The sequence below is a fragment of the Opisthorchis viverrini genome (genome assembly GCF_000715545.1).
Source record: "Opisthorchis viverrini unplaced genomic scaffold opera_v5_269, whole genome shotgun sequence".
Lineage (NCBI taxonomy): Eukaryota > Metazoa > Platyhelminthes > Trematoda > Opisthorchiida > Opisthorchiidae > Opisthorchis > Opisthorchis viverrini.
In genome coordinates this window covers 654,300-675,049 of record NW_008751927.1, presented here as the reverse complement: position 1 = coordinate 675,049, position 20,750 = coordinate 654,300, and the positions used below count along the sequence as shown (strand labels likewise).

General features: G+C 41.8%; 1 protein-coding gene across 1 annotated transcript; it reads left to right on the top strand.

The window, feature by feature from the left end:
- Positions 1 to 322: 322 nt before the first annotated feature.
- T265_14814 (hypothetical protein) lies at positions 323 to 9,846 on the top strand (the record flags this gene model as incomplete). The annotated part of the gene is made up of 3 exons (XM_009175385.1): positions 323 to 563; positions 9,339 to 9,382; positions 9,583 to 9,846. Coding segments are annotated over 3 exons (549 nt in total), but the record flags the coding sequence as incomplete, so codon positions are not given.
- Between the last annotated feature and the right edge of the window lie 10,904 nt (positions 9,847 to 20,750).

Below are 20,750 nucleotides of genomic sequence, written 5' to 3'. Positions count from 1 at the left end.
GCCAACGCCCCAAAGCATTCAGGTTGAATGAAACTTCAGGTAGTTGGTATTTTCATTCACGAGAATACATTCAACAGACCTCAGTCAGAACCATTCAATCCAGCAAACTAAAAAGTCTAATTATAGTTACTGATGGACAGCAGAATGTCGTTGGATATCACGATTTATTTATTAAAAATCTAAACGTAGATTTAACACTGAAAATATGTATGCATGTACTTACATATAATATGCACACATATACCTATCTGTATCTATATATAAACTTAAACAACGACTGAAAATTTAATCCATTTGACTTATTCTATTTTCTAACTTACAGCTAAAAGAACGTTCTCCACAAGCTTGGAAGCGCCGTTTGTTTTCCAGCTGCACATATCATTTCTCGCCCGACCACAGTAATCTGACCTTCAATCTGGACTGGAACAGTGAAAAGCTCCCCAAAAAATACAAAAATGTTTTGTCTGGAAACTACCTAATATGGTACATCAATACTCAACTCAACAGCGGCGCGAAAAGATGCCTCAATGTCGATGGAGAAGGACAAGTTGATGATAGTTCAGGTGAGCGCAGTTTAATTTACATTGATTGACCTAACTTTGCATGCCGTCTAAATAAACCGGAAAGTAGGAAATTAGAATTATTTTTTAGCCATATTCATTGGCGACCGTGACCGTCTGCCCACAACCTGCGAGTCCCACTCTTGGTTGCTGGGTAGTCGGGCTTGGTAGCCAGGGCGCATCTCTTGATAGGCCTGTCGTATGCACGTTTAGTGCGTAGTTCCAATACAGAAGTATCATTTGATGATCCTTGCAACGATGTTTAATCTCACTCGGATTGGGATCAAGTACACAGAACGCTGGACACACCATGTTCACAAAGCCAAAGTGTCACATCGCTTTTGATAAAATAGTCCTTAGTCCGATGAGCGCTTACACCAATGGATCCACGCCAAAACAGAGAACTCAAGTTGTACTCTTATTAGGGCTGATCAGCAGTGTACACCCCTGTTCTTGTTTGGGTCTGGACTCCAGAAGTCCAAAGTGGGGTCAGCATGTTACCACTATTCCATCAGCGCAGGCTAAGAGCACCTGAACTATCACGTATGAACCGGCGAAAGTTTTCAAGATTGATTGCTTGTGGTGTTTTTGGGTTCCCAGACTTCGGCGAAGTAACCATTCTCGCCAGTCGATTCGTTTTATGGGGCTTTCCAGTCAGGTAGCTTCACCAGCGATCATAACTCCTGAAACCGATTAGCTGATGGCGCTTGCCCTACGTGACTTTACCTGGACGGTTTCGCTATCTGCAATAAGTTGTCAAAGTTTATTTCCTTCAAAGTGAGCGGTTGTCTGCCTTTGGCCTTTAGTTTCGAAACACACATAATGTACTTCTTCAACTGTAGTTTAATTTCCATTGGATTCAACTCTTGTAGGTTGCGATATGTGAGCTCCATTCCATGTAGATACTTAAATATATAGTGTTGCCGAAAGCATCATCAGGCCATCGGCTTAACGCTAAAGCCATGTTCCTTCCGAAAGGCCATTTCTCTGACTTTCATGTGATTCACAACAAGCCTATAATTTGTCCTACTCCAAAAGCTTGTCTTTTGTCCACTAATTTATTGTCTACCATTTGATAGCAATTGATGCTGCGAAACGCCCATAGCTTTATCCATCTTAAAAAGCCTGGTTTTCTTTGTAGGTCAGTAAGGGCCAGTTGTTCAATTTCACTAGCTTCATTTCGCAGACAAATAGGTCGGGTTCCTTTTGTCCGACCACGCAAATGGGTGGCTTCAATGGCCCATAGTATGAGTTACGCATGCCATGTTTTGATTTACCCGACATGTATCTACAACGGAATAAAAATAAGGCTTTTTCATTAAGGAAGCAGCTAAAAAGTTGCTGAACTCTTTGACAGTCCAAGATCTGTTTCCTCCTTTTTGGGGCTCATCAGTTAGGCGCAGTCTCCGCGTCCGTCAAACTTATGTTACACTTGAATCAAAGTCACACAGATTTTGATGTATACTTTCATTTGCATATCAGTGTGGTTTACACGGAAGGGGTTTAGCTGGGTTTGTCGTAAAAACTAAGTTGGAATGCAAATAGGAGTACTTTTCGAGACGGAAAATCGGGGTCTGCGCCTACCTAATGAGCCTCAAGAAGGACATCACCATTCGTGCGCAGTCAACGAGCTTTCAGAAACATTTTGAGTAGTTTTACTTACGAAAATATACTGAACTATCTCAAATACTATACCAACTGAAGCAGGATGTGACCTTTGTGCAGTTCGTGCACTTGAATAATATCATAATATCATAAACAAGTCTCCTTTGAAAATTAAATAAATATGTAAATGAGATATTTTTCGAAACAATGAGGCTTGACGTATTATCGATTGTTAACAGTTCGAAAGTCACAAGTAACCCGGGGGTCGGCCCTTTGGCTTCGCTTAGCCTGATTTCTAAATAGTGTGAAACGGAATAGTTAACGCTCATCCTCACTTTTATCAGCTCTCTCAGTGCGGTAACAGGGTCATTATTAATCACCCCGATTTTCATTGAGGCTTCAAAACGATCAAATACACACACAGCTAGACAGTACTGCATAGACAACGTTACGGTTGTGGGCCCTCAGGCTTACAAACAAATGACCAGCTGTTTTGCATAGGTGTCATTTTTAGTGGATAAAGCCCACTGCTTGCTAACAGAAACAGGGGGTGGAATGATTCCGCTGAGCGGATATGATAGGGTTTATGTAGCGGTTCAACAGCATCCTTTGGTGTTTACATACACTGGAGGAGGTCGATGGTTCTTTGAGGTTTCGAGATAGAGATAAACTAGTTGATCCCGCCTGTTGTTCGGTAGGTTCAGAAACCCGTTTAGACTTCCAGTGCTCCGTTTACGTTGTGCCAATAGATAATTAGCCAATAGTTTGCGGCATCGTAGCCAAACGGACTGGCCAATTGAGTGTTTTTAGGTCTCATTTGAATGTAGCTAAATTGGGCACACCCTATGCACCAAACGTGGGTGCGACTATGTATGGCGATTATTGCCCACCTGCATTTTCTTGCTAAGTGGTTGTTTTATTATTTAGATATCAATAGGGTATATTTTTACCCAGGAGTTTCCGTTTACTCTGTGACTGAATCAGCAATCTGCTGTTTTTAGAGCAGCACAAGTTTTCCCTCTAGATTATGAGTAGTTCTGTCTGTTAGTCTTGCACGCTGCACCGAAATTGCATAAACAGACTTCTTCAGTTTTTTTACTCACAGACAATTGCTTACGGGGCACACCGCTTCCAACCTAGGAGAAAAGCACTAGAAGTTCCGTTTCTCCAAGGCCAAGAGCTGAATCGTAATTTTAAGCCGATTGTTTAACTTACTATTTACGACAAATCCTAGAATTCGGTTTCAGTTTGCACATTTCGTACTTCATCGTTTTTGGATCCTGCAAAACCGAATATGGATTTCCAAGATGTAAATTCCTGAACCGACCGGCCATCCTGTTGTCCAAACTAATTATCTTTTAATCGAAGGTTTCCAATATGAGACATGCTGAGTACCAACCAACCACTGTCTTCGTTGGTATAAGGTCGACTTCCATTTCGCAGTAGTCCAAACGACAAGGAGATTATGATACTTAGCCCCTGTTTATGAAAATGTAGGTCAATGAATTAGATCCATAATTTTATAGTTTTCGTATTAATCAGATTTCCTACTAAGTTGATAAAATCAGAAGTTATTTTTTGCTGGATTGTCCCTGGTTGGGAGATTTCCATTAAAAAAGGAATGCAAAAGCCACAAGATGTTTTTCTTGGAGAGTTGGCTTTTTCCGTGGAATCTTGTGAGCAAACCGTAATGTAAACTTAACCGTAACGCCCTGTTCTTGAGGTCTTTGCTTTAACTAAGCTTGGTGGTCACAATTATTGATAATCGGATTGGTGGTCTTTGAAGCTGGCCATATATTCCATCGAGGAACATAACTATCCTGTTAGAATGTAAAGTATTTCTATCTTATTCTCATTAGGCGTTAAATTTCATTTCAGAAAATGGGAAACAACCTGATAACTACAACCCTTATGGAAGTGAGTCAAACATGTCTTCAAAATGGTTAAGCTCCTGCTAGCTGTTGTGTTTATAGGTTATTATATGCCACCTCATTGCGTGGAATTCCATCTAGTTGAACAACCTGCCAGTATCGTGCAACTGCTAGCAATCTCCCGAAATTCGAGCAGGTAACATAAAGGCCAACGCACTGCATTCAGCACCCCGAATATTAGAGAAAAATACATCTCAGATGACAACAGCAACGTTGTGTTGTCACCAAGACAGCTTGACCCCAGCTCATCCCTCAAGGTGTACCAATAAAACTCCCATGTGAACATTACAGTGTGAATTGAATGGTAACTGCGAGTTACGATATGTGTGACAGAAACATTTTTCAGAGCGTCTTTAGGCCACCTTTACAAGCTCCTGACAATAATATTTCTGGTCGCACTAGGGAGTCAAAACTTGCGCTGCGTTGCTACAAGCAAAAATTTGAAGGGTATCAACGAGCGTATTGGTGTACATCTGCTAAGAAATGTTTCACATACATTCACACCATGCTGCGGTTATCCAGCTGTAAAAACAAATCGAGCGTTGATGCATAAGGAACCAATTTCAGCATGTGTGAAGCCGATTTGCCAACTTTCAACAGGATGTGGGAACGTGATGCTTGCAGTGGGACTCGAGTTCAGAATCAACACTAGTTTCGTCTGATTGTACAGTAACATGTAGAGAAACCAGCTTCTACATGCTCATCCAATCGCTCGTCCGCTGAATCTTACGAGTTACTCTTGGATCACGTGTAACTAGTGGTGTCAAGAGAGATAGCGGTTACTCTCATACCTGTCAGAATATAATTAACTGTAGGAGTGATCAGGATTCAGCTAACTTGCCCGCTACTTTACATGCTGTTGTGCATTAAACTAGAATTTTCGTGATCACTCAGTTTAAACAGACTACGTTTTTTATTTTACCGTTTTTAACCTGAAACTAGCACTGTATACAAACACTAGTTAAATAAAACGCATGTAAGTTCGCGAAACTTTAGTCAAACTTCGATGGGTTTATTGAACTGCTTGGAAAATCGATAGTATTGGCGATGCGCGTTGTTCATGAAGGAAGCCAAATAGTTTTTAGGCCACAAATATAGATCTTAGGTGTGCAACCGAATGGTTAAGCAAGCAACCAGTGAAACTGAAGAGAAGTAAGTGAAAATGGGATAGAAAACAGATTTGTTTCAAAATAGCACTCACCAACTTCATCAGCCAAACTCGAAACTGTCTTCGGATTTGGGACACTTTACGCCCAGCGCCCAGGTGAATATTTTATTTTGGGACCAAAGACATTAAACGAATGAATCGAATGGCAGTAATTAGCTTTAAGATGCTGGTTATTATTATCTTGTTTTTGTCTTAACCACGCAGTCCGACACTCTGTTGTAAAAAAACAGACGGTACATGCTTGGACACGAGTATCCACGTAGCCTCATCAAGTATGGAGTGATCCGACTATGTAGACCATTTTGGGTCCATAAATGTGAAGTTCTCACCAATGAAAGGTAGTATAGTGTACAATTTCCGCTGGAGAGGACAGGTAACCCTATAGCAACTTCAGCCTCACTGGTAACTAACCAAAGCTGTGGTAAGTTATGACAATCTCCAAACTACTTGGTTTATTTGTCCCCTTCTTCTGACGGCCTATTAACGGGTCATCTGAAGGTTTAACCATTGTATCCGAAAACGACCAGGAGTCCACTAGGTGATCAAAAGACATTTGTGAAGGCATCAACAGCTTGTTCATAATATGGTGCTATGTCACGCGGTGCATTAACGATCAAGCACTAAGCGATAGCCCGCACTCATGTATGTTAGATGCTGCTGGCATAACGTGAAACTGATGTGAAAAAATCACGTTGTAATAATGAACGAGGATGCGAATAGACATGCTGCCATAATCACACAACAATTTAAAACATTGCAACTGTTCTGAATGACATGTCTTTTTCAATGAGGCACGATACTATTGAGAGATTTAGTCTCACATTATGGGTTATACGGCGGAACTTTAATTCTAGTCACATATCACTTCAGGTCAAATGTCCAAGATGTGGTTGCTCCACTCGTATGCCGTTGAAGTGTCAAAACAAGAGGACGAAAAAAGAGCCCTATTCAAAGGACAAAATTTCTAACGACTCAGCTTGCCTGTCTGCTAAGTTGACATGGTGACGCATCCGGCATGGGTCTGACACATTAGAGTACGGGAAAGGTCACTGTGTCGAAACATGAACATTCCAACGGTTTGTGGAAAGATAAGACATGATTGACTGACGACAAATTAGCTCGAAGGAGAAGTACATCCAATCTCCTTTCGCCATACGGCTGGCTAAATATTCATGTTGAATAAACCCACGCTTCAAGTTAACCGTGAAACGCAATGAAAAACGTGTGAATAGCATTCTATCCTAAGTAGACTTCGGATCAACTAAAATGTGGCAGACAGACTGATGAAACTATTTGGAATAGTACGCTGTAAACATAGATGCGAAGCACCATCGATTGTATTCTACTACACGCTGGTAATCCACAAGTATACGTGGGATTGTTCAGAGTTGCAAAGTTTTGCAGGATAATTATTCGTGGATGGCTTGCGTATTGACGTGGTCTGGATAAAAACATTAAATTTGCCTAAGCATGCATGATCTTGATGAACGGTTGTGAAAGAATCCATTCAACTTTGCTCCAATTCCTCGTAGTCCAAATGTGTCAATATTAATAGATTTGGATAGTAATATGGCACTGCAGCTGCGCAAGTCATTTTTGAAAGGAACACTCGAATATCCTTGTTTTGTCACTGGTGTTCTGAGTGTAACCGATTGTTCAAAAGTAAATGTCGGATTTGTGCTTTGATAAAGTTACAACTGATTTCTTCCCATTCAATAAAGAAATCAGCACGGTTGCATTCATTTTCACAGCATTCCCCTAACACAGCTACGAAAGATTAGCCTGAACAAGTATCCTGTCGGTTCAAAGAAAACATATCATTTTGTATTTAGAGGATTGGAATATTTCTTCGTTTAAAAAACCTAACTTTATCTACCTGTATATCCCGAAAGATTGAAACTGTGCAGATAAATAAAGGCAACACAAAGACATCTTGATGACAAAATTCAGGACTAAAACATATTCAGAATAGGAGAAGTATAGAAAATGTTGTTCGTGACTTCCGGCTGCAGTCTGAAAATTCGTGGACTAAAAGACCAAATAAAGAACGCTGGTACAATCTTATCTAACTCCATATCTGTTAGCTGATACTACTCCTAGTTGTGCCCCAGTAACTTAGCGCTGGCACCAAAGCAGTAAAAATTTCAATTCATGCGTTTGCTGCAAATTCCGTGAGGCAACAAGAAATCGTCAAGTTCAGCATACCCATGTAATTGGGAATTTTTGAATATCTGAAAAAATATTAAGCCCATTAACTTTTTATGGGAACTAGAAGCGACTCAAAACTAGGACGTTGCGGTCATCAAGTAAATTATGAATTCTTGTTCCACCGAATAAACATGGCATTGTTGTGAAACATCCGTTTATCTTGATCTCCTCTAAGTCTTCGTGTCATTCACCAGACTGACCGCGTTTATCAGTTTTTTGGAGGCGCTAACTTCCCATAAGCGACACTAATCAAAGGCAAACCCATCGGATTGAAGCATCAGTACTTAAAAGGCAAATTTACTTCCGAATTTTAAAACTTTCATCCACGGATTCCTCCATTAGACCATGGGATCGGATGTATTGAATCGTCTTGTTTTTTTGGCCAGATTAGAAAATTATTGGAAAAATCTTCTTTTTGTTGGTTTGTGATGCGATTACCAACAAAAACGAGTGGTGGTTTTCGAAGACCGTTTGGTCGTGTCTATGCGCCCAGATGACCTTACAATGTGCAGTTACATTATTTACGCAACAGAATTATGAGTTTAATGGGCCCACTTAATGATTATTCTCCACAAAAGTTATTTACCACTTTTTTTACTACTTGCCGGAATTAAGCAAAGCGAAATGTTGGCATCTGGCCAAGTTTATTTCCTCGGCGCAATTGATCACTTTTACTATCCGTTACCTATCACCCAAAGCTGGTTCACTTTATCGCGGCCTTTGCACGATATGACGGTGTGCTTGAAACAGCTTTTGTTTCACATACACATTGGCCTTATAACTTAATCAAACCTTTTACCACCATTTCGATCCCGTTTTGCTTTGAGCGATGCCTTCTATTAGAGGCTGACATCACACTGAGCTGTGTTTGTCAATTATTCATTTGACTACGTATGCTCACAGATCTAATTCCGTCCGACTTTCCGCGCACCAGTGGTGCAGATGTAGGCATTTGAGTGTGGGTGACATGCGAGCCTTGATCACTGTAATAATCATTGTCTGATGAACGTGCATCGTCTTTCCCCGTTCACTGACTGATTTAGTTGGAGATTGCAAGTGGTTCAGTGGTCGATTCACGAATTAGGGGACATAGCTTATGCCATATTGCGTTGTGTTGACGTGGGTTAGAACCCAGTTATCTCCCCAAAAACCACTACATCACAACCACCCAACATTGGCCTTACCAACCAAGATGATTCTATACTGAGCAGCAAAACTTGAACTCAGTTCATGAACTGAAACGGGACGAATATCACAATGGGGAAATGCTTCAAAACTTCGGTAAATTGGATGTTATTTGGTAAAAGTGTCTACTGTGAAATAATATGTGTCATAATTCGCCTATGTTGTGTCCAGAAAAGTATATCATTTGAGTATCGGTTCACTAGAAATACTGATAACTTATAACGTCATCCCCGCTGATCTTCACTTATGTTAAACCGATAGTGCATTCGTTTCAAGGGTAGACTGTACAAAAAACCAAAACGCAGAAATACCCATTTAAGGGCTGGACTATTCTGATGAGTGGTATATTACAACCTGGGATGTTGAATCGCAGCACTGTATATTGGAAAGTGTTTGTGCAGAGTGCCCTTTTCACAGAGGACTTGAAAACAGAGAGTTGAATGCCTAACGACTGGATACAAATGCAACTGCTAGGTGACGTTCGTATTACTGTGTGCTTGCATATGTCCATATGTATAAATGATGTACGCGGACGTAGAATAACATTTATACGTATGTTAACATAATAGATACATTGCTGTATATATGCTTATATTTATGTATAATGTGTGCATGCACTCGTATCATCACTCAAATAACAAATGCCATATAACCGGATGATTCAATCACTTTCTCTGACAGGGCTCCTCATCGTGACATCGGTTGTGAAGGGCCTCTGCAAAAATGTAAGCGTTCGATCTTCTCAAACTGTATGGTTGCCGTGTGGCCAAAATAAGGATAACTTTGGTTCTACCTTGCGTGTGTATGAATATTTTATGCCATGGTCTCAGGAGAAGTAACTGTTCGTATTTCTTCCAAAAACTGCCATAGAAACGTCACCTGAAGGATGTAAAACCAATCTCGGATTTATTTTCTCCCCATCTAGTTCACCACCAAAACTTTCAACAACGGTTTGTTCACTGTTAAGAAATGCTCACTCTTGGGTAAATCTGCCAAGCGGGTGGAGGGCCAGTTGCTTGGTGAATATGAACTAATTCTGTTGGAGAAAGGAAACCCACCTGCTGGTCCAAAGGTCAACCATATTTTCTACGTTTACAAAACAAATGAGCCGGCTTCTGGATGCAATTTTGAAGGCAACTGGGGAAGCTATGATCGTCCTGAGGGTGAGTTGAACGGTAGCCTGCCTTAGTGGGATTTTGGCAATCCCCACAGATCTCCTCTTATTATTGTCGAAATCACCCTGTTAACACATACGTAATGGAGTTTCACAGGCACTTTCAAAGGTCCTGAACTATATAGGGACCTAGACATCATTATTGTTTTGGCATCAGTACTAGTAACTCACCAATAATGCAACTTCCGATGTTATTCTCACTCGCCGTAGACTCCCCTAATTTTGTTTCATTATAGTATTCATTCAACGCACAGATTTTGTGAAGTTTTAGTTATAAATTTCGATACAGCATCTCCACAAATTTTCCCCCGCACTCCAACAAGCATCATAAGCTATACGGATATCGCTGAAGAAAGCACGACCACAGTTTGGTGATGAGATCAAAAGTCGCCCTCAGCATGTTTAACACAAATCACATTTTGTACATCATGGCTAGATTCACCAATCAGCTCACAAACGAGTTGCTGATCTGGTCATTAGAAATGGAAAGCGGGCAGGAGTATTTCTTGCCTACATTTTAGCTTTCCTGAAAGTGACATATGTCCCAACTGATTTTACTCCCAGGTGTCAAAATTACATATTAAAACTAAGTAATACTTGATGTTCACAGATGAACCATTCACTTTGCAATTCTATGCAGTGGAAAATTACTCTCAGTTGGCTGATTGATCATTCTTAAGAGTGACTCTGCATATGCAGGTAGTCAAAAGGGATACAGGAAAGTTAATCTCCTTCAGGCAGTTTGCTTTCACTGTGCGATCCCTGCAGATTTCGGAGCAAATTATGTGATTTTACCTGAAAAATAATTTCGTAAATTGTTCTGAGTTTGAGCGTTGAGTTTGTTTTCTTTTAGATACAATATTATAACCTAGTAAAGCAGTGTAGATTAAAAGGTTTGTGAAAACTTTTCTAACATCCGTTTATGCATCTGATCTTGATCCTGGAATTGTGACCGTCCGCTAATGGATCGGTGATAAAAAATCGATACGGGTTTCGACACAGGTTGCGACATCAGTTTGCGTCTGGGTGTTATTTCCTAGCTCTCACTCCGTTACAGTTTGTGCATATACACTGCTTTCACAGTGACTCCGAGCCTACTTGACTATGGTGAGGCGTGGCCGATACAGAAAATGGCAAAATAATATTATCGTGTCGTCCACTGTCGTTACAAATCTAGTCACCGGAACCACGTAATCGCAAAGTTCGGACATGTCACCTCAACTACACAATAGTGTCGAAAAAAGTCATACATTGTCCCTTTCGCAACACGATACATTTTACGTGCAATTTACGCAGATGGGGAAGTCGAGGGTAAAGGTCAATCGGGTAAGTCAGTTGAAATGTCTAGACTAATGAGTGTACCTTTACTCTTATCTAGTTTTTACTGCCAAGCTAACCGGACTCTGTTTAACACTGACGGTTACCGATAAAATACATCGTTTGCAAGCTATTCCTAGAGAGCGAGTGGAACATAACGCGGCGAATCTACCCAGTCTACGAGGGTAAAGTCAATCGGGTAAGTCAGTTGAAATGTCTAGACTAATGAGTGTACCTTTACTCTTATCTAGTTTTTACTGCCAAGCTAACCGGACTCTGTTTAACACTGACGGTTACCGATAAAATACATCGTTTGCAAGCTATTCCTAGAGAGCGAGTGGAACATAACGCGGCGAATCTACCCAGTCTATTTAAGTCGAATACTCGGGAACCGAATAGCGATTTTCGACATCTAGGCAATCACGAAAGTGGGATCTTCATTCTCACCATTGACGTCGGTTTATTGAGTGTGAGATTACGGAAATGACTTCTACATAAGTAGACTATTTTCTAAAAGAATAAGCATGAATAGATTATTCTTGAAATGCAAACTACGGGGACCGCACTTTTCTACGAGGACCAGAACATCTACCAGGCGTTGTGACTTAATTTAATTCATCGTCGACTACTTTCTGCGGCCTCATCATTCTTGAATGCTTGGCCTTTAAACACACCATTCAGTTTGACCGGTCGTTGCAGCCGAGGTTTCTGTGTGTCATCTCCTCCTCCTACCCTAGTTCCAAGTTTACCAAGTGAGGCTCTGTAACTAACAGACGACATACTAATGACTAGTAAATCTATCCGTTTACACTATCAAACGTACAAACATTATTGCTGCACGCTAGGTACGAGTATTCGCACTGTTGTCAAGTCAACGCTAGCTCGTTTTTCTGTACAAGAGTACTCACAGACCACAGAATCATGGGAAAACAGCTGCTGAGTCCCACTGGAGCCTTCACAATCTTGCTGTAATCATTGGAACAGTGGTAGCTCTCATAATGTTTGTTCATACATATTTCCAGCAGCCTAGCAGCTGATCAACGTGGATCACTGGATAGGTAGAAATGTGATAACATTCAAGTGATATATCTTTGTACAGTGCTGTTCACATTAAAATACATCCGTTCCGACGCACAAGTGGAGCTGATCAATTCATCGGAACGTAAAATTCTCACTCTGGTTTGGTCACCATGGAGCGTTTGTTTCACACGGAGTGTGAGCGAACACAGAGCTTGAGATGTGTATGGACTACCAACAGATTGTAGTGATTCAGGTTATGGAAGCTCTCGAGGAGTGTTCGTTGTCAAGATAATTAATGCGCCCGTCGTGCGTCTCACTGCCACTGGTAAAAGTAAAACTGTTGGCAGAGTGTCGATCAATGTCCCTTTAACCCGGTCATCCGCCTGGATAACACATCATGATTTGTGTGCGGACTGTGGTCGGGTGAGGCTGTTTGACGCATCAGAAATATCCGGCTGTTGTTGGGAACACAAAACGGTAGATGACTGGCTGCACGCCAGCGGAATCACTTCTTGTGTATAGTGCTGCATATCCATGCCTAGAATCTTATAATAGTCGTACAGCCAGACGTCTGTCGGACAGTATACTTAGACACTGACCCAGGGAAATTATGGCGTCAGGTCAACCGATCCCGTAACGCAACTGGACAGAATCACTGCAGGTCACCGGTGGAGATCAAACTTTTTCATTATTTGCTAAACGACAAAATGTCCACTGTTGTCTGCCAAATTCTGCGTGCGCACAATCCTGGCCAACTTCTTCGAAATCATTGAAAAAAAATTACACAAACTTTGACTGAACGAGCGTTGGCCGTACTCGATTCTTTCATACTCCTGTGCTTCTGATATCGACGCTGACATTCTCTTGACCCTTCATTCTGTACATTCTATTTCGAACCAGCTCACTAACTTTCATGTAACCTGTAATGTATAAGGCCGATAACCAAATGCACTAACCTTCCACCCACATTGGCGAGCCTCAAGCTAGTTAAGCAAGTCTAGCACAAATGTGGTTTTCGCTTGAATAGTGGCGTGAAATTGAACTTGTTTACTCTGATTTCGCACCCCAAGATGGGCCCATTTCATCGGTATGCAACCCAATCAAACCGTGGTTGAGATGGAGGTGGTGTTTGGCCTGTTGTGGTTCTGACTGCAGATGGGCAAGTTAGGTGTACGTGCACATTGGGAGGGCAGTTGATCAATACAAACGATTGTGCTTTACTGGAGCCGACTGGAACAGTACAACCTCGACTAAAACTGATTCACTTTGCAGTCGTCTCCCGAGACGAATACATTTGTGAAAGTTTTCCTTGACCGACCGAGTGCTGTACGGCTTTTGATGCTGACGTTACACAACCCCAGGAAGCCATCAGAATTATCTGCGATTACAGCATCATAGAGAGGCGTTTGCCTTCAGTGTGAAGTGGATGCGTAGGTGCAGGCTTACAGGCCCATTGTCGAAGTTTAATTGACATCGTATTGTCCAAGTGCAAGTTCACAGTGTTGAACAATAACGTATGTTTGTTAAATTGACGCCAAGTGCACCTTATGGGCATTTTCACTTCCCTTAACATAAAACCTGCTCCAAATCATGAATCTGTTGCTTACGATAAAGATAGATCTCTTGCATCTGTTTGCCCAGTGCACTCTGAACTTTCCTTACCTAAACGCGAATTAGTAATTTAAGAAAGCACTTTAATCTGTATTTCAGAAAGCATAAATCTATTGTGGGATGTGGGAGAAAAAACAATGAACATCAATAATTTTTTCACCGATCCATCTAACGGAAGCGTGTTGTGACACCTGTCGATCTGATTCACCAAGTACTAAAATAAGTGATTTATTGGACCTCAGTAAGTTGGTACGGGGCGGAGTAGTGTGCGAAAATTTCACCAGCTAAAGGGATGTCCGTAAACCGTGCACAGATAAATCATCCAGCTGACAAGAACTTGTTATCTTACCATACGAAAGCACTATGAACACTAGTTAAGCAAGATCGTGTCCATCCCACAACCTGATCGGCTCTCCGGGCTGAAAAAAGAACCCCTTGTTGAGCAAGGGGATCACGAATGAGCTCAGCTTCGAATCAGTTCGAGCGAAACTGTGTGGTTTTACTAAGCACACTCACCTAACTGACAAGGCTTGGGAGGAATATCTTTGGGCTCACATCGTGGGAGCCTGGTGAACAACATGTGGTCAAACAAGTGGTCAACAAGAGGTTAAAATTTTGATGCCCCAAGATGGTCTGGTTATCTCAATCCCGAAACGCATATCAAATTCTGCAGTGTTTACAACAGCTGAGCGATCTTTATTTAGGCACATCACAAAATTCCTGCAAAGGTTCAGTGCCGAAAATCAAGACGGGTTGTGATGCAGATTGCGACATCAGTTTGGGTCTGAATATTATTCCCCAACTTATAATCTGTTGCAGTTCGTGCATTTACACTATTTTCGCAGCGATTACGAGCCTTTCTGCCTGTGGTGAGGCCCGGCAGATAGAGACAATGGAAAAATAACATGACTGTGTCATTCTCTGTCGTTACAAATCTCGTTGTTTGAACCACGTAGTCGCAAAAATTTGGACATGTCGCTTAAACAACATATCATCTAGTGCCAAAAAGTTATAAATTACCGCTTTCGCAACACGAAAATTTTTACATACAATTTACGCAGATGAGGAAATCGAGGGTAAAGGTCAGTCGGGTAAGTCAGTTGAAATGTCTAGACTAATAAGTGTACCATTACTCTTATCTAGTCTTTACTGCGGAGCTAACCGGACTCTGTTTAGCACCTACGGTCACCGATCAAATGCATTGTTTTCAAGTGCGTGGGATGATCACAACGCGGCGAATCTACCCAGTCTATTGAGTCAAAGTCTCGGGAACCGAATAGTGATTTACGACACCTGGGTGATCACGAAAGTTAGCTCTGGTTTGGCTATTCCTTGTCATCATCGACTTTGGTGTATTGAGTGTGAGATTACGCCAATGTCTTCTACATAGGTAGAATATTTTCTGAAAGAATGCACATGGTTCGATCAGTCACAAAGGCAAAATAATATGATCGTGTAGTTCTTTGTCGTTACATGGCTCAACCTGCACGTCAAATGTCAAAACCTGTACATTATCCTTTTCACAACACGGTGATTTTTTCATGTAATTTGTCCAGATGAGGGAATCGAGGATGAAGATGAATCGGGTGAGTTATTAGTTTTTTCAAACGTAGGCTGATATTTTCCTTTCCCGGATGCTATTCCTTTCCTACTAGTGACTGTATTTTTCGGCCGTTTTGCGTTGTTGTTTCTGAAAACAGCATTTCATTCCACGGATGATAAACAATCAACTGCTCCAAAGGAAGGTGAAAAATAAATTGGAAATTTTTTGTTTAAACTTTATGCCAGGTTTGACGAATTTCTCAGAGCCAGTGTCACCAAACCACAATCACTTGACCGTCATAAGAGCTGAGGGCTTCAAGCAGCTCGGAAGTTTATTGTCGTCTAAACTGAAAGTTGTGATAGGAAAAAAACCTTAGTAGCTTTTTATGCGAGCAGTGTGCACTAAAATTATGCCACGTGTTAATGTGTACATCTTAGGAAGTCAGACACTTAGTGCACACCACGAGAAATGTTCTGACGATCACTGAATAGTTTTCAAAAAGTAGTTGAAAAAGTTACTTCACCGAAGTCTTATTATATTCGGTCAGCAATTTCGTCTTTCCAACCGCTTTTGCTGGCAAACTGCACCAATTTCATAAGTATCAAATATTCCGTACACTTTTTAACCATTCTAAGAACAACCCCAATGGTAATATGCCAGAATTCTTATTGCTGACCATGTAATTGAACACCAGTTTTTCATAGCTCAACGTTAGTCTTGGAAATTTATGCCAGGTTTATTTTACTGAGATTCAAAAGTTGATTTTTCTTGCCTGATCTACGTGATCGAACGATATCTCACTTCATAGATAAACTGAATTAGACGATTTAAAGGTTTTTCAGTGTCTGAAACAGAATTTCTGATGATCGTAGAGTGCTAACGTTTTTCTCCGGTTGCTCCGGTCCTAACGTTGAAGCATTTTGCGCTGCGTTGCATTAACTAGAATTTTGAAGGAGACTTTCTGTAATAAAATTTTTTCTTTCTAAATAATATTTTGAATGGCGTCAGAAGCTGACGAAACACTGGATACTTCTGAGACCTAGTACGAATGAAAGGTGCGCGGGGAGGACGACAAGCGGGAAGATTTTCACATATGCACGAATTTAAACATTTGCCCTGGTTTTGTTTAAACAATGTGTTCATCCAAATTTAATTACATGACTTGCAGACGCTTCTGAATTTTTATTTCGACATAGTGACCTAATTCCCATGCAGTGTAGCAACGAAAGTATCAAGTTTTTAGCATCCTGAAGGCCACATTGGCTGAGTGTCGTTTCACTAGAGGAGGAGCGGAAGATTTTGAAAAGGCCTAAGTCCCGATAAAGCGCTCAAGCCGTGGCAAGACACAAATAGGGGTTTCGATACCTGCGTTTGGTAGCTTACCGGTTTCTCCGTCGAAACACTGCGATAAGTTCAGGCACAATCCCTGAGTGATTTGATTCAAGTGCAGTGTTCTGCCTACCGGTTGGGCAATAATGACGCGCAGTGTAATGTTTCATTGCAAAAATAGATGAGGAGTATTTTGCGCAGCTTTTACACAAACTTTAGCACGCGGACAGTCACTTGCAGAGACCTAACAATTCCTTCAGGCGGCTAATGGTCAATCCGGGATTCAAATTCTAGTTGTGAGCACTGTTTAAATCACCGATCGGTATCCGATGAACTAATTGATATCTTAGGGACCACGATGTTTTTGAACTTTTCGTCCCTACTTCGTTTTCTGGTAATTTTCGGTATAAATGACTTTTTTGAGTGGGTGAGCAAAGAGCAACAGATATCTCTACTAAAAACGGTCGCTGCTAAAGATAACATCAATGCTTGCAGGAACGTTTGATTGGATTCAAATTGTCTTAAAATACTTTCAAATTAACAACTATAGGCCTTCGTAGAGGTTTCTACGGCGTACAAAACACCCGGTGATGAAAAATATGAAGGTCGGTGACTGCTAAACACAAAGTTGTATCCGGTATCCTCTGTCTGAATTGGCGGAGGCCAAAGCCGTTCTAAATCAAGGTGTATTATTCAGATTTTCCGTCGTGATGGAAACACTAACTGCTCCTTCGTAATTGGCATATGGATAGAAGAACGTAATACCTCCAGGTTATAAGTTGTATTCAAAATATTCCTCTAAGCAAACAAAAGACAAATGCAGCCAAAAATTGCATGTGATCTATGCCGTCAGGTGGAGTTTTCCCTGACAAACTGCCTGATACCATTACGGAAGTGTCCCAGCAATGTTTACAGGCAGCGAAGTTCTCCACTACGAATGGTGGTGGATAACGTATTTTCCGCAGTCTGCACTGAAGAGCAGTTACACTATTTGATGTTTCGGATCTTTACCATGATCCGCTAAGTATGCCACTAACCAATAAATCCCAACATAATCCAAAGGATGCTACAAGCCGTTAGTTAAAGTACTCATAGAAGCTGCCTATGCTACACAGCCAAGAGAATCTGGCAGAAGTGCGTGACTAAACTGTGCTTCTAAGTTCCCGGTTCCTGCTTGACTTTCAAAATGAAGATTAAGCCGATCAGAGCCTGTCTGTAGTTCTGATTGCAGTTGGAGCTGTAACCATTGGTATGGGTCTTTCCGAAATCATCCACCACAAACTTTTGCGCTTCACACGACAACATTCATTATTTCGGCAGAGATGCAACTGCCCAGCTTTTGTTCTGTCAGCCGATGGTTTACGGGCCCATAGCCGCAGGAAAACTTGATCACTTCATGGTTGTGGACAAGATTGTAAGAGATGACTGCCAGGTGATCTCCGTACCTTCTTAGACAAGGACCCAGTGCCTCCGTACTCCTTGGAGTTGGATAACGCGCTCATCCTCGTGACTTTTTCTTGTTTCTCCACTTTTCCTTGTTTTTTTGGGTGCCACACGCTGCATTACGACAAAGGTGGAGCAGATTATGATGTTTTCTAGTTTGAAAATAGATATAGGCCGCTCACCAGAGGCACGCCCAGATTAATTTCGCCGGAACTGTAGAATTTTTGAAGTTGTGGTTTAGCCTGATCCATTAGCACTTTTCGGTGTCATGTTGCTCATAGCATTTGGTTTAAGTGAGAAAAATTTCAAGGTCACGCACCATCGCCGTTTCGCATTTTGTTACTGGTTTACGCGAGATAAAACACAAAATCGCACTTTAGCATATTTTGGCGCTTTCAGGTGTTTATTAAGAATCAAATAACACCTAAAGAATAGCTAAAGAATAGCAAATTCCGTCCGGGAAAATTGGTCAATGACGTTTGTTTGCTTTACACTCCTGAGATTTAACAAATGAGATTATTTAGTCCTGCAAACCTGGTCACAACACGTCTTTCCAATAAGCGCAACATTGTTGGACAACAGCAGGAACTGTACAGTGGCGATGTGAGGGGCATCCCCGTTGATGATCCCCTTTCTTAGATACGCATAACTAGACTGTAGTTAACACAGCTTCACGAGATAGCGGCAGGCAAAGTGCCAACATAATGGCATCATTCCTACTATAAATATGACGCCCTATAAGTGGTAGCTGCCATAAAGCGGTCACAATGATAATGGTACACGTTGACACTCACCTCGACTACTTATCGTAACTGCTGTGTCCATGAATATGTGCGACGCTGATTATGGGCCCTCACCCGTGCAAGTAACCTAATCCAACAGCCAACGGCGTTCTTTCATACCCATAACTCTGTGCGATGCCGCCCATCTTTGCCACCGATAGTAAACACCGGGCCAGTAACCATGCGGGTTGGTAAGAATAAGGCCTCAGCAATGCGTGACAGCCTAATCTGACGGTCTGTCCTACTCATTGCTGTACCCGGTGGCTACTTATCGTATCAGCTAGGTCCGCGTTCATGTGCGGCATTGATTAACCGGTGACCTAATCCAACCCAATCTGTCATACTCGTAATCGTACATGTTGTCGCTCAACTTTGCTACTTATGATAAACGCCGGGTATTTGTGCGAACCGATGAGTACCGGGCAGGAACTATGCACACAAATCTAATCTAACAACGAACGACGGACGTCATACTCATAATTGTACGCGATATAGCCTACCTTGGCTATTTTCGAAACTGCTAGGTCAAGGTCTATATGCGATGCTGATTATTAAGCCTCAAATATGCACCGTGTCTTAATCTAATGACCAACGATGGCCCGTCACACCCATAAATGTGCACGCACTTGCTGCACTCAAGGTCGCCTGCCGAGCTATGTATAGTGACTGGCGGGCCCGTGCGCATGCTCGTAGCCGATTATGGTGCCCCAACCATGCATAACTGACTAATCCAAGGACTAACGGCGGTCCTTCATTTCCATACGTCGTTAACCTACCGACATGATGCCCAAAAAATACACAACCAACTCTAACAAACCATGTTTTTATTTATTGGTTGCATCAGCAAAAACATGATGTGTGGTCAATCAAGCTCTCGGTATTTTACTCGACAGGGTTTCTGAAAATCTTTAGAATCGATGGCCACTCGTACGCATCTTCCGAGATATCCTTCAAAACACAAAATCAAGTAAAGTTGTAATGGTTAAGCTAACCATTGCTTAACAGACCTATTTTTTGTTTGGTTTCACATCACTCTCGTTTTGAACTCTCGTCCTCCTGTCCTCGCGCAATTATTCACGTGAATCCACATCAAAGGGGGGAAGCACTGGGCTCGAGTTTTGCTCTTGTTTGAGCTCATCAGCATATATCATATCCAATGGCCGTGCCGGGGTTTGAACTCCGAACGCCTGAATTGCGAAGCAAACGTTCTACCACTATTCCACCACGTCTGAACGGGCGAACGTTTTCGCACTTGAGCGGCGTGATCAGTATGCCCGACACATCAACAATACGAATACCAGTAGCTGTCCTGGTTGTGACAATCGACTGGCCCGCTTTTTAGGACTTAGCAGACAGGTAGCGACGCGGACGCTTGAAACTGGCTGGGTAATTTCTGTTGATGCACGTGGGGGGTTTGTAGTCCATTGCTTCCCCCATTTGATGTGAATTCACATGAATAATTGCGCCAGGACAGGAGGACGGCTGTTCAAAACGAGAGTGATGTGAAACTGGACAATACACCTCCCACAAAACCCCACATGCATCGAATACATTTTTCTAGGAGATATTTGGAAAGCGGGTTGAATAGTTATTTTTGCGTTCATCCCATCATCTCGTCGACCACGAAATTACGCAGGAATGGAGACAGGGCCCCGTAGACGGACACAGCTTTGTGTACGGAAGTTTTTGAAGCTCGCTACATCTAGCCCTAAAATGACCACCCATTCGGCACCTCTTGTCCACGACAATGCAAAAGCCTGCATGGTTGACACCTCTTAATTCAACCGCATGCCTCCTTCCCAAAGATACTACTTCCACATCATGTATCTCATTATCTGCCTTCTGGAATAAAATGGAGAGTAAAATGGAAGCGA